This window comes from Podarcis pityusensis, assembly GCF_964106645.2.
Source record: "Podarcis pityusensis genome assembly, chromosome: 15".
NCBI lineage: Eukaryota > Metazoa > Chordata > Lepidosauria > Squamata > Lacertidae > Podarcis > Podarcis pityusensis.
The window spans coordinates 34,920,234-34,946,561 of NC_138040.1; the positions used below are offsets into that span (position 1 = coordinate 34,920,234).

Here is a 26,328-nt window from a genome sequence, read left to right on the forward strand (position 1 = left end):
TTTTTCGACACCTGGGAATTTCAGTCTGAATTATCCTTTTTACAAGCCCACCACATATGAAAGAACGTTCCCTCTACCTCTTTGCATCTCCAGCACTTATCTGATTCAGCCTTATACATTTTAGCAAGCCTTCTCGGAGTACATTATCCCATCATTCCTGACCATTGGCTATGTTGGCTGAGATTGATGGGAGTCAGAGACCAATGTTGACCACTGTGACTCTATATGCTAGGTTAAGTGACCTTGAGCTCTTGTCCCATCAACACCATGTGAGGCCTGTCTCTATGGCAAACATAAAATGGGTGGCACATTATTGGTGGGTCACCTCTTATAACACCCACACACCAGCTTTTTCATGGCTTCTTTCATCATGAACTTAATCTACTGTTTTGCTCCACTCAGCTCCCTGATCTTCAGTGTTGAAGATTAGAGTGCACCAACTCTGGGTATCATTCCGTCCCAGAGTTGCCTGTTCCAAAGTCTCAACAAGTTCATTTTGTAACTTGCTCAATCTGGTTCTGATGTCATCCTGTATTGTGGCTGGAACTATTTTGATGAAATAAACCTCATCAGGGAACAAACATAAATCAGAGGGAGCTGAGTTTTCTACTCTTTAGCAATCCATCTTCCTAAGAAATGCCTCTATCTGCACAGCTGAAAAAGTAGGGATCAGGACATCCCATGTATGTTAGACCTTGGGAGGTTCAGTTTTAAAAGGAACCAATTCCGGCTCAGCATGTCCAAAAAGAAAATAATTCCTGTTCACGTTCATGCCTTTACAAAAGGAATGAGTTTGGTTCATGTTCGGTCGGAAGTTCAGTTCAAGGCATCCAAACAAGCCCTGGCAACAAAAAAAGAAGCAGTTGGAAAATTGCAAGCTGCTGTAAAGAACACCAAAATATACTTAAAAATACTAAGAAACCATCAAAACGCTCAGACAGTAGTGTGAATGGTTTAATTTCTTTCCCACAACTATGATAGTCTTTAAGCTTAAAGGCCTAAAGTGTCTAAAGAATAATAATAAAAAAACCACATGTAAGAGAATGAACTTGAAGATGAAATAGAAATCATTCAAAGTTCTACACCAAAATGGACTTGATCCACATTCAGCCAACCTGGCAATTATGGGAACTTCTTTCAGGGATAGTTTAGAGATTTTTGAACTATTTCATCATTCATTCCAAGCACTGGGTGGGGTTGCAGAAACAAACATATGAGCTGCCAATGGTAAACACAAAGCAATCTCGGCACCCTTGAAATAATGAAGCAACAACAACAAAACTCACCTAGCATAGAAATCTCTTTGCAGCTCTGTCAGGCAAAATCTAGCCCCAGCACAGGTGCATGCAACTCAAGGTACGTTGAAAGATGGCCTTAGAAAGAAGCAGTGCAATTATTCATCTGTGATCGTTGTGCAGCAGCGACGACTTGTCGATTTGAAATCGAGGGAGAGAGCCCTTTCTCGAATTTGCATAGCGTGATTGTAGCATGGCTCATAACTCACCAAAATTAGAATCAGATGCGATGGGGTGAACTCCCATTGTTCAGTCCCAGCTCCTGCCAACCTAGCAGTTCGAAAGCACACCAAAAAAGTGCAAGTAGATAAATAGGTACCACTCCGGCGGGAAGGTAAACGGCGCTTCCGTGCGCTGCTCTGGTTCGCCAAAAGCGGCTTAGTCATGCTGGCCACATGACCCAGAAGCTGTCTGCGGACAAACGCCAACTCCCTTGGCCTATAGAACGAGATGAGCACGCAACCCCAGAGTCGTCTGCAACTGGACCTAACAGTCAGGGGTACCTTTACCTTTGCCTTTACAATGCTTTCTCTCCAAACTAAATCTTGGCTGATGTATATTGCACAGATCATATTTATTTTTCACTCTCTCTATGTATAACTCTGGTTATTCCCCTATATCTTGGTTTGGGTAATTGGATGTCCTACAAATGTTATTCTTCTCTGCGCAGATTGGATAAAACAGGGGTGGTTATATCAATGAGACATCACGAGGTGGCGCTATGTCCTTCCACAGCATATAGAATATCGTTTCTATGCCAAAGCTCTGATGTGGCTTTCCTCATATGCTTGCACAGATGTGGAAATTAGTGCAACGTGGTTGACAGGAAGCAAACTGCAACTCCTGTCAAATAACTGATACTTCAGCTCCAAATGGGGCACAGGAAGACATTCATGGTGAACTCCCCTGAATCTTAATAATATAACCACAGGGATATGAAGTAGGAGTGATACCAGATGTAATGAATTCAATGGAAGACTAAGACCACAATCTGCAGGGTCACGGTTTCGCCAAAAATCTGATGTCGTCCAATTCACTCTAAAGCGGCACCAAATGCCGCAATAAGGCCCACTGCAACATTTGGCATTGAAAACCCCACAATTTACAGCACCCACAAAATGACCCCTTGGTGCCCTAATCCGCGGGGTCAAGATTTTGCCGAAAACCCAATGTCATCTGATTCACTCAAAGGGGAACCAAACACCAGGACAAGACCCCCTACAACATTCTGCATACAGTGGTACCTTGGGTTAAGTACTTAATTCATTCCAGAGGTCCGTACTTAACTTGAAACTGTTCTTAACCTGAAGCACCACTTTAGCTAATGGGGCCTCCTGCTGCCACTGCGCCACCAGAGCATGATTTCTGTTCTCATCCTGAAGCAAAGTTCTTAACCTGAAGCACTATTTCTGAATTAGCGGAGTCTGTAACCTGAAGCGTATGTAACCTGAAGTGTATGTAACCCGAGGTACCACTGTATTCCAAAAGTTTTCGTATCCATTCTTTCTTCACTTTTGGGGGAGAAAGAAAGCTCAACAACTTTGTCCCCCTCCAAAAGAAAAGAAAAACTCACTTTTGTATCCAGATTTTCACTTTTCGAAATATGGCAACCCTAGCTTCATTGAATTGGAGTTTGGCATGTGGGAACAAATCAGGCAACACTCACCAAGTAAAGACAATCCCCTCCCCTCCTAGATATGTACAGCAGACTAAGAAAGGAACTAGAAATGCAAAAGGGGGCATGACCTCGCTCCATTTAAAGCCTGCGATATCTACGTAGCCCTAGAATTAAAGCATTGCAAGCCCAGGAATTAGTTAGGAGTACCAGAATTGATTGGAGCTCAAGGCCCGACCGCACAAAAACCCACTCTGTCTTATCTCAAGCTTTCTTCATTTCAGCGGTATAGCTTAGAGTGGAAGCAAGTATATGCGGTTTGGTTGTTTTGTTGCTTCCATGGCTAAACTCAGAAATCCTTGCTGAGCCTGTGCAAATCACCCCACTAGGCAGGGTTTGGCAAGGTCTCTCCTCAGGAGGCAGACTGGAGACAGCTGGGAGTGGCAGGAGATCCAGGCTTCTGAGAAGCGCCCTGCTCACCACCTCCTAGGCTTGTTGCCCCCAGCCACTTCTGCAACTAATCCAGAATGCGGCAGCTAGACTGGTGGCTGGGAGTGGCTGCCGAGACCACATACAGTGGTGCCCCGCAAGACGAATGCCTCGCAAGACGGAAAACTCGCTAGACGAAAGAGTTTTCCGTTTTGGAGGTGCTTCGCAAAACGAAGCTCCTATGGGCTTGCTTCGCAAGACGAAAATGTCTTGCGAGTTCCTGTGGTTTTTTTTCCCTTTCCCCCCCTTTTTCTAAGCCGTTAAGCCGCTTATCTGCTTATCCGATAAGCTGATAAGCCGCTAAAAGCCGCTAAAAGCCGCTAATAGCGCTAATAGCGCTAATCCGCTAATCCGTCAATGGGCTTGCTTCGCAAGACGAAAAAACCGCTAGACGAAGAGACTCACAGAACGGATTCTTTTTGTCTTGCGAGGCACCACTGTAACACCGGTCTTGAAAGACCTACATTGGCTCCCAGTACGTTTCCGAGCACAATTCAAAGTGTTGGTGCTGACCCCTAAAGCCCTAAACGGCCTTGGTCGTGTATACCTGAAGGAGTGTCTCCACCCCCATCGTTCTGCCCGGACGCTGAGGTCCAGCGCCGAGGGCCTTCTGGCGGTTCCCTCATTGCGAGAAGCAAAGCTACAGGGAACCAGGCAGAGGGCCTTCTCGGTAGTGGCGCCCACCCTGTGGAACGCCCTCCCACCAGATGTCAAAGAGATAAACAACTACCTGACATTTAGAAGACATCTGAAGGCAGCCCTGTTCAGGGAAGTTTTAAATGTGTGGCATTTTAATGTATTTTAATCTTTGTTGGAAGCCGCACAGATGGGCGGGGTACAAATAATAAATTATTATTATTATTATTATTATTATTCCTCTCCCCCCCCCCCCGCTAGCTCTTCTCCAGACTCCTTTTTTCCTCCATTACCACCCACAGTGTGCTGTTGGCTCCTCTGGCTCAGGCAGTGGCGTAGCGTGGGGGGTGCAGGGGGGGCCGGCCGCACCGGGCGCAACATCTGGGGGTTAGGGTTAGGGGGCGCAAATCCACGGGTTAGGGGGCGCAAATTACTTGCCTTGCCCCGGGTGCTGACAACCCACGCTACGCCACTGGGCTCAGGTGGTGGCAGCAGGGTGGGGTGGCATCATTTTCTGGTTTGCCTCAATCATCAAAACTTCCTGAGCCGGCCCTGCCAGTAGACAATCCGGATCTACATTCTGCCACTTATAAGAACGTAAGGAAGAGCCTTGCCAATGGCTCAGCTGGCCTAATATCCTGTTCTCACAGTGGCCAGCCAGATAACTCTGGAAAGCCCACAAGCCAGACTGGAGCAACAGAGTGCTTTCTCCACACAGTGGGAAACTGTTTTAACTGCTATCACAAGGGTGTCTCTGGACCTTAAATTGAGGCTCACACAACAAAAAATAATATTTAGGATATACTTGACCCCATTATGTTTGTTTTTTAAAAAGGGCTATCTAAGGTACCTAACTGTTAGAGATGCAATAGGGATAATGCTTCTCTAAAACATGTTTTTTTCATTTTCCTATATTGAAAGATTATTGGCAGAAGGTAACTGAAACAGCCAACAGAACTGTACGGAACAACCTTACATTTACAGAGCAAAATATCCTCTTGAATTATATACCCAGCACATGGAACATTACAAAAGAACAATACGAGTGGACTCTCTGTGCCCTTACCACACGAAAAAGACATACTGATGAACTGGAAAAATAGAAATACAGCTCCCTTCTGTGATTGGATTGAAGACTTATACAAACTCGCAACATATGAACAACTTGCATATAAACGCAGGCTTGCCATGGACAAATTCAATGATATTTGGAACCCATTCTTACAAATACTGTAATAGGTTAAGATCTGGTGAAGTACAATAAACAGCTTTGTACAGTATACAGTTTTGGGTCCCGCCCCTTTATTTTCCCTTATACATGGGTGCTGTTTCTTTTCTCTCTCTCTCTCTCTCTCTCTCTCTCTCTCTCTCTCTCTGTTTTATTTACGTCTCACCATGTTTAAGTGTTTACATCTCACCATGTTTACAGTGGTACCTCGGGTTAAGTACTACATTTGTTCCAGAGGTCTGTTCTTAACCTGAAACTGTTCTTAACCTGAAGCACCACTTTAGCTAATGGGGCCTCCTGCTGCTGCCGTGCTGCCAGAGCACAATTTCTGTTCTCATCCTGAAGCAAAGTTCTTAACCCGAGGTACTATTTCTGGGTTAGCGGAGTCTGCAACCTGAAGCGTATGTAACCTGAAGCATATGTAACCCGAGGTACCACTGTAAAGGTAAAGGTAAATGTTCCCCTGACCATTAGGTCCAGTCATGGCCGACTCTGGGGTTGTGGTGCTCATCTCGCTTTGTTGGCCGAGGGAGACAGCGTACAGCTTCCGGGTCATGTAGCCAGCATGACTAAACCGCTTCTGGCGAACCAGAGCAGCGCACGGAAACGCCATTTACCTTCCCGCCGGAGCAGTACCTACTTATCTACTTGCACTTTGACGTGCTTAAACCACAGAGCCTAGGACTTGCCGATCAGAAGGTTGGCAGTTCGAATCCCCATGACGGGGTGAGCTCCCGTTGCTTGGTCCCTGCTCCTGCCAACCTAGCAGTTCGAAAACACGTCAAAGTGCAAGTAGATAAATAGGTACCACTCCAGCGGGAAGGTAAACGGTGTTTCCGTGCGCAGCTCTGGTTCGCAGAAGCGGCTTAGTCATGCTGGCCACATGACCCGGAAGCTGTACATCGGCTCCCTCGGCCAATAAAGCGAGATGAGCGCCGCAACCCCAGAGTCAGCCACGACTGGATTTAATGGTCAGGGGTCCCTTTACCTTTAATACAGATACAATATATCTCACCATAGTGGGGAACAAGACCAGGACCTGTATGCCAGCTCAGTCTGCCTTATGTTTGTACCCGGCACCCACCAGGGTTCCTAGAGGCCTGGCAGAGTCCACTAGCACTGATGCCAACCCTAGGCCTAGGGGCATGGTGTGGGGGGTGCCAGGGGTGCTGTGACCCTGGGTGCACAATTTTTGAGGGGGCCTCCATACAGGCGACCCCAGTGCAGCCCGGATTGGTGTTCCTCTCCACCAGCGAAAGGCCACATCGGCCAGCCAGCCCCACTTTGTTCCAGTGGGTGTAGGGTCGCTCTGGTGGCGTCAGTGGCGAGGGCTGGGCTGGTGTGCCCTGCTCAGTGCACATGCAGCCCTGCCCCGGGCACCAGCAACAGATGCTACGCCACTCCCACCCTGGGCTGCTGGGTTGATGCAGTTTTACATTTCCCAGGGTGCCCAAGACATAGAGCCTGTCTGCACTATACATTTAAAGCAGTATCATGCCACTTTAAATTGTTGTGGCTTCTCCCAAATAATCTTGTGAGCTGTAGTTTGTGAAGGGCGCTGAGAGTTGTTAGGGGACCCCATTCGCCTCACACAACTGCAGTTCGCAAAACTCCCTGGAAAGGACAATTGATTGTTAAATGGACTTGAATGAGGCATGGAACCACCTGAATAGACCCAGTTGAGGGCCAAATCTGGTGCACAGACATAGGACCTTGTGGGATGGGGAGCCAGCCCTGATGTGCTGCCTGGGGACCAGGAGGGCTTTTGTGTTGTTGTTGTCAAAGTGTGAGCATTCCCCTGATCATTGTCTCTGTGTTGCATGTGTAGAGACAAGACTATCCATGAGGTCAGGGCAGAGCAATTAGTTAGAGTCTAGCGTCTGTTTTTAATTTCTAAAGAATTATGGTCCTAGATGTCATGACTGCGAGGAAAACATCAGAAACATGCAGAATGTGCGACTCCCTGCCAGAATATGCTGGCTTGCCTTTAATAAGGCTAGCTCTAGAGTCGTGAAAGGCCTCATTTGCAGCAACAGATGCAAATCTAGTCGTACATGCCACTTCAGTAACTCCCAGGTCTTCGCAAGCCTCATTTCTCCCAGACCTGGCAGCAGGAGCAAGACATCCACGGGATACCACAGAGTGGGGAGAGGGGAGAGCCTTTTTCAGCCCGAGGGCCACATTTCACTCTGGAAAACCTTCCAGGGGCCACATGCTGATGGGCAGAGCCAAAGGTAAAAGTGGATGGAGAGATGACTGTAAATTTCACCTTTGTGCACTAGGCTGGTTTTCACACACCCCTCTCTGGAGAAGGGCCACAGCTCAGTGGCAAAGCAACTGTGTGACATGCAGAAGGTTCCGGGTTCAATTCTCAGCACCTCCCGGTGGGGCTGGAAATGTCCCTCCTCTGAAACTCTGGGGAGCTGCTACCAGCAACATCAGAGTTCAAAGATATATGCACACTCAAATGCAGTGTGAAGTAGGTCCAATCAGGGCTGTGACCTAGGGAGAATTCTGAGGGCCAGGCAGAGATGCCTGGAGGGCCACATTTTTTAAAAAATATATATTTTTATTAAAGATTTCTTAGTTGACAAAAATGCATGCGTTGTCTCTTTTTTCAGGCTGTGTTTTCTACAGATCAGTTCCATTTGTTGTGAGATGTTAGCGTTACATACAGTGTTAGGTTAGGAAGAAAAGAGGGGGGAAGAGGGGAGGGGGAATGGTAAGTGGGGTGCGTCCGATATGCTTCTATTCTTCTACTTAGTGTATGTGTGGGGTTCTCTTCCTATTCGCTTGTTGTATTTCCTTGGTGGTGAGAGAGGTTGGGGGTGGCCTAGGGGGTGGTTAGCTCTGGAGGGCCGCATTTGAGTTCCCCACCATCTGAGCAGTATTGCCTCCTCTGACTGACAGTGACTCTCCAGAGTCTTAGTGTTAAGTTGTGGGTGAACATATCAAACGACACAGCTATTCTTCAAACAGCTCTTGTTTATTCACAGGCCAGAACAGAACTGAACTGAAGGGTTCAGCCAACCTGCTTATATAGAGCTCAGCTACAAAGCAACAGTAACAACTTTCTGTAACTATCCAATCACTGAACGTCACTTTCAATTCCTTATTTGCATATGTGGACCTGAGTGAAAACTATCTACAGTATCTCCCTGCTGGCCCAGGGTGAGAACTTCAGCACTTAGTCTTTCCCATCACCGTCTTCGCGATCCTTTTCCCCGGAGATACCAGGGACTGAACCAGATTCCTTCTGCATGCAAAGCATGTGCTCTACCAACTAGGGATGCTTCAGAAATCTGTTCTTTGTAAAATCCAGTACAAACTGGTGTGAGGCTGTATCCAGTGCAGAGCTAAGTTAAAGTCCCTTAGTGGTACACTTGTCGCGTTGGTAGAAAGTTGTTGCATAAGGGAAAGCACAAGTACATTATGAGAGCTCGTGGTGCAATGGATCGCACAGCAAAAACCAGCTGTTGTGCAAGGGAAAACATAAGCACATTACTAAATGTTGAGGTGTATGTAACATATTGGACAACAAGAACCATCTGTTGCACAACAAGAATCAACTGTTGCACAACAGGTTGTCATTATCATAGCTGGTAACATTTGATTCTTTTCTTGCACAGCCGTTAAACTCTGCTATCCACCAGTGCAGGGGGGAAATGCATATTTAGTTACAATTTTTTAATGGAGTCTTTTTTTACAAAATTATTTTGCATATTAGCATGGAATCAGAAGAGAACTTATCTGTGGCTGAACTCATGCAAAGCTAACATGGACCGGAAATAGGCTAATCTGTTCATGCTCTCATTGTCCCATTCTGTAATGAGAATATCAAGGCATAACATTTCCTCTGGAATCATCAGCTATTGGCTTTATCTTTCAAAAGTCCTCATTTAAGAAAATCCACACGCTGTGAAAGTTCACTGTGTCCATGTGTTGCCTTGTTTGTAGTTTAACATTTGTCGCCAACTAAGTTACATTTTCTGTCTATGAGGTCATCAAACAACTCTCACAGTGAATTGTTCAAGTTCACACTACACTGCAAGTCTGGGCAAAGTCTGGAGGATTTGCTTAGACCGAAGCGCCCCATCTGTTCCCTGCTTCTAATTACAGCTGGATCTAAAAGTGTCATTAGCCATTAACGCTAACAACAGGGAAACCACTCAAAACAACACTGTCTTGCAGGAGGGTTCCTGTCAACTCTTTAAGAACATCTTGAGATTGAACCTCCAAGGTAACTGAGGGTCTGACCCTACTAGAGAACAGCAGGGCTTCCTATTAAACTGCGTAGTTTGTCCTTCCGGCTAGTAACTCACAAGCCCGTTTGTATCTGCAACTGTTCAGCATCACCAACAGGGCAGATGTCTAGGGCTCCACACTTGTAGGGTGTAGGGTATTGGGCGAGTGGATGTCTCTGTTTCCCCTTCCCTCGCTCTTGTTAAGTTCTTTTGAAGGTGTGAGAACAGTCTTAGATGTCTTGAGAACCTTGGGAGGAGGTAAATTCCCCCCCCCCCCAGCTGCCTCATCAGTTGTAGAGGATAATGCTGGGTACCTTCTTTGATGTTGGACATTGTTTTGAGAAAGTGAGTGTAATGGCCTGGGATTCGGACTCAGATGCTGAACCTGAGGGATCCCGGCCTGCACAGGATTCCCCGCCTCCAGAACCAGTTGAGCCGGGGCTGGGGCATGAGCCTGAAGAGTCTTCACCTGTGCTGGGTCCTCAGGTGCAGGCATCAGCTGAGTCTGCTCTGGCTCCTGAGGTGATGGAGGACCCATTGCCTGCAGGTGCTCCACTCTCAGCCCCGTCAGAGGAAGCTGAGGTTGCCTCTGGGTCTGGTAACCCTCCAGCCTCTCCTGAGCTGCAGAGGCTCAGGGCAGAGAGGCGGAGGGAACTAAGTTCCCGCAGGAGTGCTCACCTCCAGGCCAGGAGAGGCGAGTCACCAGAGGATCGGGGTCGCCCTATGCCTCGGGGCAGATAAAAGCCGATCAGCCCCAGTCCCAAGTTGCGGGAGCAAAATTGTTGGTTGCTAGTTCCTGCCTGAACCCTGTCCTGCTTTCCTGCCTGAGCTCCTGACCTGCCCTGGCTCCCTGCTTGCAAGCCTGTTCCTGACTTCACCTGACTCCCTGCCCTGCACCCAGCTTCAGCTACTATGGACTGCCTCCACGTTGCACCTTTGACCATGGACCAGACTTGGACCTCGCCTCTCGGCTAACCCACGGGACCAGCACAGTGAGGCACTGGGAGGGGGTGGCTAATGGCAGTGGCGGAGGAAGCTGCTCAGGCGCCTGGGGCAGGACGAGCTGCCCATAGGGGCCAGGCAAGCTGCTCATAGGGGTGGGGCGCACCGTGGGGCCTCTGGAATCTGCCTGCCACTCAGCTGCCCTACAGCTGGGCTGGGGAGAGGCAACGGCTGGACCGTTTGGGCAGCGTGGAGACTGTGGGCGCCCAAGCCACCACACAGGAGGGATGTATGGCTCAGGCACACTGCAGACCCCGCAGTGAGAGCCGCCCAGCATTTTGTCACCCCCTTCAGTGGTGACACCCGGGGCGGACTGCCCCCACCGCACACCCTTCATCCGCCCCTGGCTAATGGGTGATCTGCACATAGCCAGTGTCAGATGATTTGGGCAGAGTTTCTTTGAAGTTTGTACACAGACTGATTGGCCGCAGCAGGGCCGTGCAAACTGAGGTTACCTGAGGGAGTCACTTCGCCACTTCTTGAGGGCTTCCAAGTGGCAAATTGAAGTGCTTGCTTGGTAGGTATACACTGATTGCTGTTTTAGAATCAAATCTTTAATCTTCTCACTCACTTGTGTATTTTGTATTCCTTCCGAATCTCATTTTAAAAGAGCCACCTTGCCTTTGGCAAGACATAAATCCTCAGTAATTTTCAAGTGGGTCATGGGAAAAATAGTTTGGGAACAACTCATCTAATGATAAGACTATTTAATGCCTGAATTTAACTCCTGCCTGCCACATGGCCTGCCATGCGCCCCCTAAGCTAGCTGGCTGCTACCCTCAGCTGCAGTGAAGGATTCTCTCATTGCCACAGTCAAAAGATGAGTCCGCTCAAAGGGCTAGCCCTGATCTAACTGCACAACTGTGTCTGTTTTCGAGCAGGTGCGAGGAGCCTTTGGCCCTCCAGATGTTGCTGAACACCACCCCAGGTCATTGGCTATGCTTGCTGGGGCTGCTGGGAGTTGTAGTTCATCAACATCTGGAGGACCAAGGGTTCCTCACACCTCATTCAACTGAGGTGTGGGGACCCTAGGTCTCTCAAGGGTTAATAGCCATGATGGCTAAATGGAACCTCCATATCCAGAGGTGTTCTAGCTCAGAAGAACCAGTTTCTGAGGGGAGCAGCACCAGGGGAGAGCTGTCAGCTTCATGCAAGCCTGGCTGGCCACTGTGTGGAAGCAGCAATCTTCATATCTTGCTAGAGATGGGGCAATAATGTTTTGTCTACAGGTTGATATACTCCACAGCAGAAAACTGTACATAGCATCACTTGTAAAGTGTGGCACAAGAGTATATTCCATCATTAGCATGAAAACCAGGAAGAGACTTCATCAGTACAAAAAGTTGTCTCTTGCCTGCCTGAATAGAAGGCAATTACTGTATATCCCATTAAAAACATATCCATGCAATTATAGTTCTCTCTGACTTGGTTACTTGCATACTTGTAGCTGGGTCCCTTTAATTAAACTTTACGAGTTTATAACTTTACAAAGCACTGGATATCATTCCTAACCTACCATTGGCCTGTTGGTTTTGTTGTTCTACATTTCTGTTTATATTATTTTAAGGTTGTCAAGGAATGGTTATTCCCCAGGCATGGAACAAAGTCTAATTTTTCTTTCAAGTCCAAGAATTAGCCTCCAGATATGGTGCGGCATTGAATCTGAAGAATGAGGCAGATAAAGCAGTTGCTGATCATGCTTCCTTCAGCATTCAGGAGGAAGAGGCAATAGTTTGGCCTGGTTTGGACTCAAGGCTAAATCATTATTTAGCATTCTCCTTTCCTCCTTCTTCCTTGTGTGCTGTTTCATCCAAAGGGGGAACGGCAGCCAATTTTAGCTATATTTCCCCCTCAAACAGGATCATAAACCATGGTTTAAAGTAGGTTTGCCCAGGTAAACAGTTGCTAAAACCAATAACAGCTTCTAATTCAGATGAACAGGCCAACAGCTGCTCATTGGTAATGGAAGCAAATGTTTCTGATCTCCTCATTATGGAGGAAAACAAGAGTTCATGAGCCCAAGACTAGTACTCAGCTGCTCCAGAGGGCAAGACTAGAACTACCGGTAATAATGGGTAGGTAAAGAGACCCTTGACCATTAGGTCCAGTCGTGGCCGACTCTGGGGTTGCGGCACTCATCTCGCTTTATTGGCCAAGGGAGCCGGCGTACAGCTTCTGGGTCATGTGTCCAGCATGACTAAGCCGCTTCTGGCAAACCAGAGCAGCGCACGGAAACGCCGTTTACCTTCCCGCCGGAGCGGTACCTATTTATCTACTTGCACTTTGATGTGCTTTCGAACTGCTAGGTGGGCAGGAGCTGGGACAGAGCAATGGGAGCTCACCCTGTTGCGGGGATTCGAACCGCTGAACTCCTGATCGGCAAGTCCTAGGCTCTGTGGTTTAACCCACAGCGCCACCCGCGTCCCAGTGCCACCCGCATCCCAATAATGGGTAGTACCTCTCATTACCAAGGAAATGTAATAAGCAAATGGAAAGAGAACCTACCCAGTTGATGCTGACACAAAACCACACATGGGAATGGTCATGCGAATGGCCCAAGTGGGCAACATTTGGCACCCAGACCTGAGGCTCCCCATCTCAGCTGTAGCTGCATGCTGCATCACAGTGGTAAAGGTAAAGGGACCCCTGACCATTAGGTCCAGTCGTGACCGACTCTGGGGTTGCGGCGCTCATCTCGCTTTATTGGCTGAGGGAGCCGGCGTACAGCTTCCGGGTCATGTGGCCAGCATGACTAAGCCACTTCTAGTGAACCAGAGCAGCACACGGAAACGCCGTTTACCTTCCTGCCGGAGCGGTACCTATTTATCTACTTGCACTCGACGGGCTTTCGAACTGCTAGATTGGCAGGAGCTGGGACTGAACAACAGGAGCTCACCCCATCGCAGGGATTCGAACCACCAACCTTCTGATCAGCAAGTCCTAGGCTCTGTGGTTTAACCCACAGCGCCACCTGTGTCCCGCATCACAGTGGTACCAACTTGAATAAAACATTGGGATGGGGTGCACCCACCCTGCCTGGTCCGCCGCCTCCCATCACCAGCCGGGGTGCCAACTTGAATAAAATATGGGGGGGGGGCAGGTAAACCCCAACGCGCATAATTGATCACATGACATGGCACACATACACCATTGGAAAGGCAAAGCCCAAATATTTTATGGGGGAGATGAAGTGACCTTGGCCCCTAGGAGTTGGCTGCTATGCTTGCCAAACCACACTTCTTCTGAACCAGCGGGTGAGCTGGTGTGCACTCAGACAGGCACATGCAACCCCATGCAATGCAAGAATATGCAGCTGTCTCATACAGGGATCGAACCTGCAACCTTCCAAGTACTCAGGCAGAGAAAGACCCTTCCCATCACCTGCCAACCAATCCTTTCAACAGGAAATGCTGGGGTTGAAACTGGGACCTTATGTGTGCAATGCATTGGCTCTACCACTGCTGTGTAGCTCAGTTGGTTAGAGCGTGGTACTGATTATGCCAAGGTTGCAGGTTCAATCCCCGTATGAGACAGCTGCATATTCCTGCATTGCAGGGGGTTGGACTAGATGATCCTCAGGGTCCCTTCCAACTCTATGATTCTATCATAGGAGCATTGTAATTCAAGCACTGACTGGACATCTCCACCGATATATAATCTAAGGAAACGTATCTCTGCTTAGTACGTGGTCATAGGGCAGGCACCCCCAAACTCGGCCCTCCAGATGTTTTGGGACTACAGTTCCCATCATCCCTGACCACTGGTCCTGTTAGCTAGGAATGATGGGAGTTGTAGTCCCAAAACATCTGGCGGGCCGGGTTTGGGGGTGCCTGTCATAGGGCATCCAGGACATGATTCTGCAATGCTACCCTAGGAGTCTTGGAGATGGGTGTCTGGTTTGTTACTTAAAGGCATTGTGCAACACTGCCTGTCTCCTTCCAAGACCAAACCGGCCACATCACTATAATTTTCAAGCCCACATCTATTTGCAAAGACTTTGCTTTGCTGTGCATTTTGGCCACACTAAAAACCATAGGCTGCCATTTTCTTACACACTATATCTTTAATTGCAAGGTTGGGCAAAACACCATAAGAGACAGCATGCACTGAGCTCAAAGCTACATTCCTTGCCAGTTGCCAGTGTGGGCACTGATGGTGAGTCTTGCGGCTCCTGGCGGGAGGACAGGGGGAATTAATCGGAATTCCTGAACATTAAAAAAAGAACTCCGGTAAGGCTGATGATGGTCTGCAGGAAAAAAATCAGGAATAAATAAATACATACAAGTTGCATTTCTAAGCCCTGATGGCAACTTCCCGCTCCCGCCTCTGCAAAGCCGTGCTGGGAGGGGCCGCTTTGCCACAGAGAAGCCGGGGCTGGCAGGGGAATTGCTTCCTTAACCCATCTTCCGCCTGCAGATTCCCCTCTGCAGCTTCTCCCTCGACACTTTCTCCCTGCTGGTGTGCATTGGGGGTGTTGGGGCTGAAGAGGGAAGACCAGCAGCAGGTGGCCCTTGAGCCTATGATAAGCAGAGCCGCCCCCTCACTGGTTGCAAGAAGGCAGGCAGGCAGGAGTTCATAGATGGGTGGGGCAGCGCCCCATTCACCCTCAGGGACCTGCCGCAGGAGGGCGTTGTTCCTGGTGCCAATCTTCACTGGCCGGGTGCATGTGTGCCATTTTGTGGTTCGCTTCAGAGGCCAAAGATCAAGCTCCCTCTTGTGAGTTCCTCTGCCCTCTGAAGCTTTGGGGTGCGCGGTTTAGGAGAGGGCATTCTCCGGCAGCCCCTAAGTCGTGCAGTTCCCATTGCCCTTCCAGGGATGCGCCTGGCCACTCCATGGCACAGTTTTTGTCATTTGCTGGAGACGCATCCCTTCCGGGACATATCTCGAGGGCCCGCTCCAGTTGTGATTGTGATTTGTTCTGAGCTTCTTTTTAATGTTGCCTTCTGCATCCCTGCAGGGACCTTCTTATGAAGGGCAAGCGATAATAATATTATATTAACCATGAGAAAGAGTGACGACCGCCGCCTCCCGCCGCGCGCGCCTGGCAGGATCCCGTGTATATTTTGGTGCCCTTGTTCTGTCTACGCGTCGCTCGAAGCAGCTTTAGATCCACCCTTCTTTTCTGGAAATGGGATGCTGGGGTGGGTGGGTGGAGGTAGGAGGGAGAGAAGGGCTGGGGGTGGAGATCCGACTCGCTTTTCTTTTCAGTGGGTCAGGAGGTTCCCCGCGGCTCTTGCCAGGAGCGTTTTCACTGCCACATTTTTATTTGCGCACAAAGAGGAGACGGGGCCACTCAGCCAGCTCCGCCACCCCCGCGAAGATAAGCCGCCTTACGACACCCCCCTCTAGCCCCCCCTCAGGAATAGCCCCTGCGCTCCCCACCCCCAACCTCCCTTGCCCAGGATCGAAAGGACTCGCTGGAGATTCGCGAGGAGCCGGAGAAACCGCGAACACGAGCTTCGCTCTTTCTTCTTCTTGGAGATCTCCGAAGGGGCGGGCAGGGAAGGCGCGGAGATGAGTTTTGCCAGACGCTGAGAGGGGAGCGCAGCCGCCTGGGGAGTTCCGGGCAATTTCCGTCCTCCTCCTCCTCCTCCTCCTCCTCCAGCTCTCCCCTTTTTCTCGGTTGCTTTCTTAGGACTTGCCTTCGGACTGCCTGGGCATTGAGAGAGAGGGGAGCGGGGAAGAGGAAACTTCGTACAGTATCTGTCTGGTCTTCGCTCTCCTCGGATACTTCAAACGCCGTCGCGGAAACCGCAGGCGCTTCTGGTCTCGATTAGACGACGGTCCTTCTCTGCCTTCGCCAGCGCTTTTTTCCAGCTGCTGAGAAACCCCCTTCCTGGATTTGCAAGCCCCTGGGGGAGCCTTTGACGGACCCATCGCTTGTTGCAGCCAGAACGGAGCCCCTTGATTTACACCCGTCACCCCAGTTACCCCAAAACCTCAAATCTCTTCCATTCTCTGTCTCCCCGCGCGCCTTTTCTTCTCCCTTCCTCCCAACTTCTGAGCTCCCCTCCTTTCCAGTCCCCTCTTAAATAGCAGTCCCCCTCCAGCCAGCCCTTCCCACCAGCAAAGTGACCTACTTGACCTGTCCCCCCCCTTTTAAAAAAGTCATTGCCTTCAGTTGCCCCCCTTCTTCCAGAGGAGCAATCTGTTTCCCCATATCCTCTGACGTTGCAGAAGATAGCCCCCATATAGAAGAGCCCCCCCAGCAAACTCCACCCCACCTCAAACCCCACCTCCAGCTCCTGCCACAGGTGAGAAGAGAAACCTGAGGATTCGCCTACACCTCCCCAATACACCTCCCCTCGCCCTAAAACACCACCTGCAAGGATGGGAGCTATTTGCCCACTGGCACTGGCACTTTGCCTTCTGGTGGGGCTTCTGTGCCCCTTCAACCCTGCCCAGGTGGAGGCGCAGTCGGTGTTGACCGACCATGAAATCGAGGAGTTCTTGAAAGGCTTCCTGGGGGAGGTTGAGGAGGAAGACACAGAAGGTCGGGAGGCTGAGAAAGTGGCCTTGGGTGAGGAGCTTCCCGAAAACCAAGGAAGGCTGGACCCTGCAGAAAGGGGCAAAGCCCCCACAGAACTGGAAGAAGGTGAGAGAGATCATCTATTGTGGGATGGGTGGGTTCCCCAGGGAAGAGCCATAGCTCAGCAGAAGGACGTGTTCTCTTCCATTCAGAAGGCACCAGGTTTGCTCCTGAGCATCTCAAGTTAAAAGAATTTCAGGTGGCAGGTGACGGGAAAGAGATTCTGCTTGAGACCCCAGAAAGCTGCTGGGAGGGGCTGTGGATCAATGGTAGAACATCTGCCTGCATGCAGAAAGTGCCAAGTTCATTCTCCAGCATCTCTAGGTAGGACTGGGAGAGACCCACCGCCCCAGCCTAAAAACGCTGAAGACCTGCTGCCAGTCAGTGTCTTCTTCTTTGGCGATAACTCGTAGCCGAGTAAGATTGTCTTCCATGAACACAGTTTTAACAGTGAGTCCGTAAAGATGTTGAAGCATCACTGGTGATCTTTGCTTCTTCCAGTGTAGAGACCTGAGCAAGAGGGACCATTGGTCTGACTTGGTATGAGGCAGCTTTGTATAGCCATTACAATGTACTTCTAGGAAATGGTGCAGTAGTTTAAGACTCAGGACTTAACAATTTGGCAGGGGATGCTCTCTTTAGAAAGCAATGTGTCTTACTTCAGTTACATGTGGTAGGCCAGCTCTGCCTACCTTTTTTGTGTGCCTACTCTGTGTAGGGATGCGGATGGCACTGTGGTCTAAACCACAGAGCCTAGGGCTTGCCAATTGGAAGGTCGGCGGTTTGAATCCCTGTGACGGGGTGAGCTCCCGTTGCTTGGTCCCAGCCACTGCCCACCTAGCAGTTTGAAAGCTCATCAAAGTGCAAGTAGATAAATAGGTACCACTCCGGCGGGAAGGTAAACGGCGTTTCTGTGTGCTGCTCTGGTTCGCCAGAAGTGGCTTAGTCATGCTGGCCACATGACCCAGAAGCTGTCTGCGGACAAACGCCGGCTCCCTCGACCTGCAAAGCGAGATGAGCGCCGCAACCCCAGAGTCATCTGGACTGGATTTAATGGTCAGGGGTCTCTTTACCTTTACCTTTACTCTGTGTACATCAAGTGCTTGGAGGGGGAAAGAGCTCACTTGCTGGGTGAGAAGAGCAAACATTGGTTTATCTAGCTCAGTATTGTCCACACACTGACTGGGAGAGGTTTTCTGGGGTATCAGAAGGGGAGCATTTCCAGCCCTACCTGGAGATGCCAGGAATTGAACTTGGGACTTTCTGCATGCAAAGCAGATGCTCTAAGACTGAGCATCGGCCCTTCCTTTCTTTTAGGAATTGTGATGTGTGGTTCACCCACAGTGAAGCAGACTAGCTTTGTTGGTCTGCCACAGCAGAAACAACAAGGAGTTTTGTGGCATCTTCAAGGCTTAACAGAATAATTTTTAGTAAATGGTTCCACCAGTAAGAATCTACTTCATCAGTGTTAAATTATTATTATTATTATGATTATTATGATTATTATTATTATTATATTTCAAAGCGTGTGGTGGGGCATACTTCTAAGGATCCCAGACACAAAGCCAAAGTGAACACACACACCAGTTTGAAAGAAAATCTGCAGTATTAAAGCTACCCATATTATCTGTAAGCCTTGAGATAGATTTTTAAGTATTTGGAAAATAGCACTGCAGTGGGAGGAAGCCCCAAGATTTCCCCCCACTTTTCATTATTGTTATTGCCTGCTATTTGTGCAAAGGCTTTTGACCAAGGATGTGTGCATGTGTTTATCAGTTCCTCAACACTCAGGATAACTTAACCGTTTTAATAATGATTCCCAGCAGGGGGCAGAAAGGTCCACGTGTATAATCTCATAGGTCTGTCATTTTTTTATCTAGGATTGTGCAGTGTTCTGGATTTAATGAAGGAGAGGGGATGGGGTAAGCTGAGAAAGGTACACTTGTTTCCTGGCCTGTGCCTGTTTTTTTAAAAAATATTTAGTAAAATATTATCATTAATTTCCTTCCTGGAAATTCAAAGCAGCAAGCATAGGTTTAGCAGGCAATATCACACCCAGACAATAACCAGAGTTAGATCAACTTAGTTTTAGAAAGTTGCTATATCATGTGCCCTGTGATTCTATGAGAGGAAATAGTATGGGTTGTTTTAAAGGTAAAGGGACCCCTGACCATTAGGTCCAGTCGTGACTGACTCTGGGGTTGCAGCGCTCATCTCGCTTTATTGGCCGAGGGAGCCGGCGTACAGCTTCCGGGTCATGTGGCCAGCATGACTAAGCCGCTTCTGGCGAACCAGAGCAGCGCACAGAAACGCTGTTTACCTTCCCGCCGGCGTGGTACCTATTTATCTGCTTGCACTTTGACGTGCTTTTGAACTGCTAGGTTGGCAGGAATGGGTTGTTTTAGTGAGGAATAAATATGCAAGAATTGCCCCCAAGCAGCAAAGATGAACTGCATCCCAAAGCAGCTTTCCTGTACATAGCTGATGTTTGCCAGGTGCAGATTTGCACCTGCACTGCATGGTTTATCTGATCCTTACTGAAAGCGCTTCCTGTGTTCTTTGGCGCCAGCGGTTGCTCATGCTTTGTTGTGCGCAGCCAGAGCGGGAGCAGAGCCCCCAGGTCGGCAGAAGGATGAAAGAATTTAAATTCAAGTCAGCTAATCCCCAAACATTATGACTATCAAGGGGTTCTGCTCATGGTTTACATGTGTTGAGCTGCAGGAAACTCTCACCTGACAGCTAGCTTGAGAGAATATCAGGAGAAACTGTCCCTAGCAGTGATGAGATACTATATTACATGCATAGTCCACCTTTCCTACAAGAAAAATCAAGATAGTGCACATCATTTTCCACTCCCCATTTTATCCCATCAACAACCCAGCTCAATATTGTTTTTCTGCCTGTAGTGAATGTCAAGATGGGGTCCCCTCCATTCCATGTTCCAAAGCCATGGAGAATCGAACCTTATTTCAATGCTGGCACCTGAGGCCGGCAGGTCAGTTGTAGTGATGCAGAACAGTGGCACACACAGGTGTTGCAACCTGTCCTGCACGGCTGGGGTACGGCTGGGGGGCTCAAGAGGAATGGGGGAGGGTCTGCTGCCACTGTCTGCCTGCATTTGCTGCCTAAGGTGGTTGCCTTACTCTGCCTAATGACAAGGCTCTCCCTTCCTGAGTTAAGTGACGCTGAGAGATAGAGACTCAGTGGGGATTTCAACTTGGGCCTCCCAAATCTTACTCTGACACTTTAACCACTATGCCACACTACACTCACTAACAGATTTCTAGGCTGCTTCACCAGGCTTCTGTGCCCAGCTTTCCCGGGCGTCTCACAGACCCAGGAAACCTACACAGAGACAATTCCCTGCAAGAGATCATACCTTCCGACATTTCTGCGATGGAAATAGGGACGTCAAATAAGGATGCCCCAAGGAAAAGTGGGACATTCTGGGATCAAATCAGAAACCGAGGCAGCTTCTGTAAATCCGGGACTGTCCCTGGAAAATAGGGACACTTGGAGGGTCTGAGAGATGCTTGTTGACTTATCGATGTGTTCTGGCAACAGAACTGGCACTTGTGCCATACATCTGATATGACAAATGTACGTATTTGTCATGCCATTTACACAGAGATAATATGGACATGCCACATGTTTCTAACATAGACCTCTAAAACAACTCCACATGCCACCATCCAGGACCAGGCCCATTCTTCCAGACCCTGAAAATGGAGACTTTCAGATATGTTCCTGTGACAGTTACATTCGTAGTTCCTTCTTTTCTTGTCCAAATACTGTTGTACTTGTGTTTTTGTCCGCCCCTCTAACATTGGTCGTAAGGTACCATCATCTACCAGTCATGCTTCTTGCTTTGCAGGAGCCAGTGAACTAGCCTAGGAATCGACGTTTGGAATTACACAACCAGAATCACGCAGGTTGGCATCTGTGTGAGGAACAGGGGACATTTGTGCATGCAGCCTAGATTTTTCCTTGCATGGTGTCACACCTGACAATGAGTCTGTTTGAATGCAGACACTTGTACATGCTGCTTCAAAAAAATAAGGGTTCCCCCCAATGCTCTTCTGCGTTCCATTCAGATTTCTATTCTCCAGTCACTGGAACTGTGGTTTGGCTCCCAGCACAACCTCCAACAAGATATCCTTGCTTTGCGGCTTGGCTACAGGAGGAAAACTTTCAAGAGCTGTGACTCCATCTTGTCTTCTGTTCATGTGTGGATTTAGCACAGCTACAGGGATGGTACTTCTCTCCTGGCAGGAAGAGAGGTTGTGAATGACTGTTGCTTGATAGGTGACATAGCAAAAAAAGGGAATAATGCAGAGTTGCCACTGGGGATCACAGATAAGCTAGAGGCCAGCTAGTGCTTCTCACTCAAAAAGTCTTAAAAAAAAAAATGAAAGTTGAACCTGTAGTTAAGCTATAAAGGGAAAATATAAAAGAGGCAAATTGCCATGCGGTCCTCCCATGCTTTGACATGTTTTTCAGCTGGAGATCAGTACAACATGAAGGGAAGGCAAGCCGGGCACTACAGTTGGGTAAAGAGAGGCATCTGCATTTTACTGGGGGTAGGGAGGCAATAAGCCTCCATTCTCTGTAAACTAGCTTGCTCGTAAGCCACAACCACACCATAAAGTACTATTATGCCGTGTTTCCACTCAAGGAATCCTGGGAACTGTAGTTTGTTAATGCTGTTGAGAGTTAGGTTAGCAGTCCCCTATTCCCCTCACAGAGGTGCAGTTCCAAAGCTCCCTGCGAGGAAGAATGGTTTGTTAAACCACTCTGGGAATTGTAGCTCAGTGAGGGGAAGAGGGGTCTCTGAAGATCTCTCTGCTCCCTTCACAAACAACAGCTCCCAGAATTCTTTGGATGAAGCTGTTAAAGAGTGTTTTAAATGTATGGGTGAGGGCACTATCCTGTTGTCACTGTGGGAGCAACTTCTGGTCCAGCTAAATTCTATAGGTGACCCGGGGCGGGGGGGGGCAGGAGACGCCATCTTGCATTTCGCCTCAGGCAGCAAAATGCCCAGCTCTGGCAAACAGAGAGAATGAAGGGAAGCTTGGCATTCTGTTTCACTGTGGTGGAAGCGAGTTGTGGTGAACGAGAAAGGAGGTCATTGCTCCCTCTTTCCAGCGAGGCCGCTGACCGCTGCTTGCAGAGGAAGCTGAGGGCAGGCAGCGCAGGAATTCGTGCCTCTCTTCCCCAAATGTGGGTGGGTGGGAGAAATGGCCTGGCCCAAGAGAGATGGTCTGCGAGCCCAAGCAGTTTGCTGCTCTCCCCGGAGCGAAAGACAGTCCCTGTGGTAGCAAAGAAGGAATTCCACTCCTGGCACCGGCGCTGGGTTGGTTTGCAGCTCACTGCCCAGAGGGTACAAGTACCACAGGCTGTGTGCTCAGCCCCACAGACCAAGGAATTGCTGGTGCTCAGAACTTTGGAATGAGGCTGCGGCTGTCTGTGGGGCTGTGAAGTGACATAGCACTTACTCACTGGCCTTCCTTTAGAGATGGGGCCTCTGACTCACAGAAGAAAGCCCCATACGCACAAAATTCATGTGTCAGGGAAAAGAGGCTGGAAAGAAAAGTTTTCAGAAAAATCAGTGTGCAGTCCCAACTATGATGGCTATGTTCTGCCTCCATCATCGGAGAGATTATGTCTTTGAATATTAGTTGCTGGGAAGTGTGGTCTCACACTCAGGTCCTGCTTATGGGGTTCCCATAGGTCTCTGGTTGGCTACTGGGAGAACAGGATTCTGGGTTTGATGGGCTTAGGGCCTGAATCCAGCAGAGCGTTTCTTTTATGTCCTTATTACTCCATGAATCCTGGATATTGTTTGTTTGGGGGTGGTCTGGTCAAGCTGCTCTCAGTGGGGTCTCCTCCCTGATTCTCCACACCCCCCCCCCATTTGTTCTCCACACACTCACACCCTCTGGTCTGTCTTTGCCCATGTGACTCCCTGTGCTGGTCCCGTGGTGTCAGGTGATGGTGTGGTTGCTTGAGAGCAAACAGGCAAGACTCCAACCTGTCTTTTCCAGGCTTTATTCTTAGTGCAAACTATTTACAGTGAAGAGCGCCGTAAGTTCATGTCTGGCAGAATCTGGGAGTGGTCGGTCCTTGTGCCTCCCCCAGCATAACAGTCGTGTGATCCCCAAACTTCGCTGCCCCTCCCCGCGCTGAAACCTACTGCGCAGAATGGGCGCTGGCAAAGGGGTACTTCCCTCCTCTCCGGTTTGCTCAGGCTCGGTGTTGAGGCTCTCCCTAGCATCTCCTGGTCGCTGCACCTCCTCTCCACTGGAGGTGGGTCTTTCCTCCTCGCTGGAGGAGGAACTGCTTTGCAAGATTTTCGGAGGTTCCCTATAACACAACTGCCCTTCCACCTCTCACCTCTGAGCTGATGGCAGTTCCCTGACACGTGGGTTACCCAAGAGGTGAGGTCCAAGTCCGGTCCGTGGTCAAAGGTGCAACATGGAGGCAGTCCGTAGTAGCTGAAGCTGGGTGCAGGGCAGGGAGTCGGGTGAAGTCAGGAACAGGCTTGCAAGCAGGGAGCCAGGGTGGGTCAGGAGCTCAGGCAGGAAAGCAGGACAGGGTTCAGGCAGAAACTAGCAACCAACAATGTTGCTCCCACAACTTGGGACTGGGGCTGGCCGGCTTTTATCTGCCCCAAGGCATAGACCCCGATCCTCTGGTGACTCGCCTCTCCTGGCCTGGAGGCGAGCACTCCTCCTGTGGGAACTTAGTTCCCTCCGCCTCTCTGCCCTGAGCCTCTGCAGCTCAGGAGAGGCTGGAGGGTTACCGGACCCAGAGGCAACCTCAGCTTCCCCTGACAGGGCTGAGAGTGGAGCACCTGCAGGCAGTGGGTCCTCCATCACCTCAGGAGCCAGAGCAGACTCAGCTGATGCCTGCACCTGAGGGTCCAGCACAGGTGAGGACCCTTCAGGCTCAAGCCCCAGCCCCGGCTCAGCTGGTTCTGGAGGCAGGGAATCCTGTGCAGGCTGGGATTCCTCAGCTTCAGCCTCCGAGTCCAAATCCCAGGCCATCACACACCCTCTGAGTTTGTGCCATCTCCCAGAGGATGTGTCCAACATGACTGGGGGGGATACTGCTGCTTCTCCGTGAACGTTTTGTTACTCAAAAGCAGCACCACGCAGAGAACATCACAGCACTCTATTTTTATTTAATTTTTTAAAAACCCCATTTATTTGGTTTTTCAGATTAAAATATTACAGTCACATATCCAACATACATTATCTCCCAGTATGTTTCCGAGCAAAATTCAAAGTGTTGGTGCTGACCTTTAAAGCCCTAAATGGCCTCAGCCCAGTATACCTGAAGTATACCTCCATCGTTCAGCCCAGACACTGAGGTCCTCCTCCAAGGGCCTTCTGGCGGTTCCTTTACTGCGAGAAGCGAGGTTACAGGGAACCAGGCAGAGGGCCTTCTCGGTAGTGGCACCCGCCCTGTGGAACGCCCTCCCATCAGATGTCAAGGAAATAAGCAACTATCTGACTTTTAGAAGACATCTGAAGGCAACCTTGTTTAGGGAAGTTTTTAATGTTTGATGTTTTATCATGTTTTTAATATTCTGTTGGGAGCCATCGAGAGTGGCTGGGGAAACCCAGCCAGATGGGCAGGGTATAAATAAATTATTATTATTATTATTATTATTATTATTATTATTATTATTATTACTATTACTACTACTACTACTGCAAACTGCTGCAGAATTGGAGAGCACTGAAGTTAAGATTGGAAAAAATGAGAAACCGAGAAAAACAGAAATTGACAGGGACTGACCATGTTTCTTTTCCTGCAGGGACACAGGAGCCCGTGAGACAGAAGCCCAAGAAAGGGAAAAAGGAGAAAGCTCCCAAACCAACCAAGAAGCCTAAAGAGAGGCCTCCCAAGGGTCCTAAGAAGGAGAAGCCCCCCAAGCCCACCAAAAAGCCAAAGGAGAGGCGTCCAAAGGCAACCAAGAAACCTAAGGAGAAATCTCCCAAAGCCACCAAGAAACCATCAGGGGGGAAGAGAACAGAGAAGCCTTCTCCTCCTGTCCAACCATATGAGGAAGAGGAGAGGTACCACTTCCCAGAAAGGCCATTGAGCCCACCACCAGCCAGGGAGGAAGATGGCTACGGAGTGCCCGATTCATCCCGATTTCACTCTCCCTATGGGAGGGAAGATGAGCATTCACGAGTGAATGAAGAAGGCGGGGAATGTAAGTTCTGTTTCTTTCTCCCATTAGTCATATTGCATGGGCAAGGGACCTTTCTTCTTCTTCAGGGAGGTCTTTTTTATTGCATTTCTTGATCATCCTTCTTCAGAAACTCTTGATTAAAGCAAATAAACCCTGAAATTTTCCCAGAACATGCTTCGGACAATGACGTGTAAAGCCCATTCCACTCTTCATAGGCCCAGGGTTTCCAGGGCAGACAACAAAAGAAAGGTGCAAGGGACTTTTTTTTAGCCTGAGGCAGAGGCAGAGCAAGCTGCTCTGGTACCTGGAGCGGTGCTCATCCCAGAGGCATGGCATGCTGCCTGCGGGGGGCGTGGCATGCCTCCCGGGGGGGGGGTGCAATGAGCAGCGCATGGCCCGGGAGGTGCCGCCAATCGGGGGTCGGCATTTTGTCACACACCCCTTTGGAATGGCACCCGGGGTGGCCACCCAACCACTCCCGCCTTGGAACACCCCTGGCTTGAGGGCAGCAACATTCCCTTTTGGGCAGCCTTTCCAGGACGCGACAGGGATCTCTGTGGAGGGGAGCACCTGGTTTGTGCACACGCGCACACACACACACACACAGATTGTGTGCACGGTACAGTGTGGTGTAGTGGTTAAGAGCGGTAGACTCGTAATCTGGTGAACTGGTTTCGCGTCTCCGCTCCTCCACATGCAGCTGCTGGGTGACCTTGGGCCAGTCACACTTCTTTGAAGTCTCTCAGCCCCACTCACCTCACAGAGTGTTTGTTGTGGAGGAGGAAGGGAAAGGAGAATGTTAGCCGCTTTGAGACTCCTTCGGGTAGTGATAAAGCGGGATATCAAATCCAAACTCCTCCTCCTACAATGGCCCTCCCTGCCCTCAACACACTACGCCAATTCATAAGTATTGCAGTATTTATAGTCCAAAGTACGTGTTTCCCTATAGAGGAGTAATGATGATATATTTTGAGATCTATGGGGCAAGGGATGGAGAGGAAGTGTAGCTATTTGGTAGGTCCATCTGGTATGCATGTGTAATGCATGCGCCAGTGAGGTCATAGAATGAAGAGGGAGGGAAGGGAGA

The 26,328-nt window shown here is 49.4% G+C and overlaps 1 protein-coding gene across 4 annotated transcripts in view; it reads left to right on the top strand.

Moving 5' to 3' along the window:
• Window positions 1-15,717: 15,717 nt before the first annotated feature.
• AEBP1 (AE binding protein 1) overlaps window positions 15,718-26,328 on the top strand; it is a 57,085-nt gene continuing 46,474 nt past the window's right edge. For all 4 annotated transcript variants that reach the window (XM_080982336.1, XM_080982337.1, XM_080982338.1 and 1 more), the window contains exons 1-2: window positions 15,718-17,104; window positions 24,861-25,262. In XM_080982336.1, the coding sequence (XP_080838462.1) occupies window positions 16,840-17,104; window positions 24,861-25,262 (667 nt within the window). In that variant the 5' untranslated portion in view covers window positions 15,718-16,839. The remainder of the gene's footprint in view (window positions 17,105-24,860; window positions 25,263-26,328) is intronic.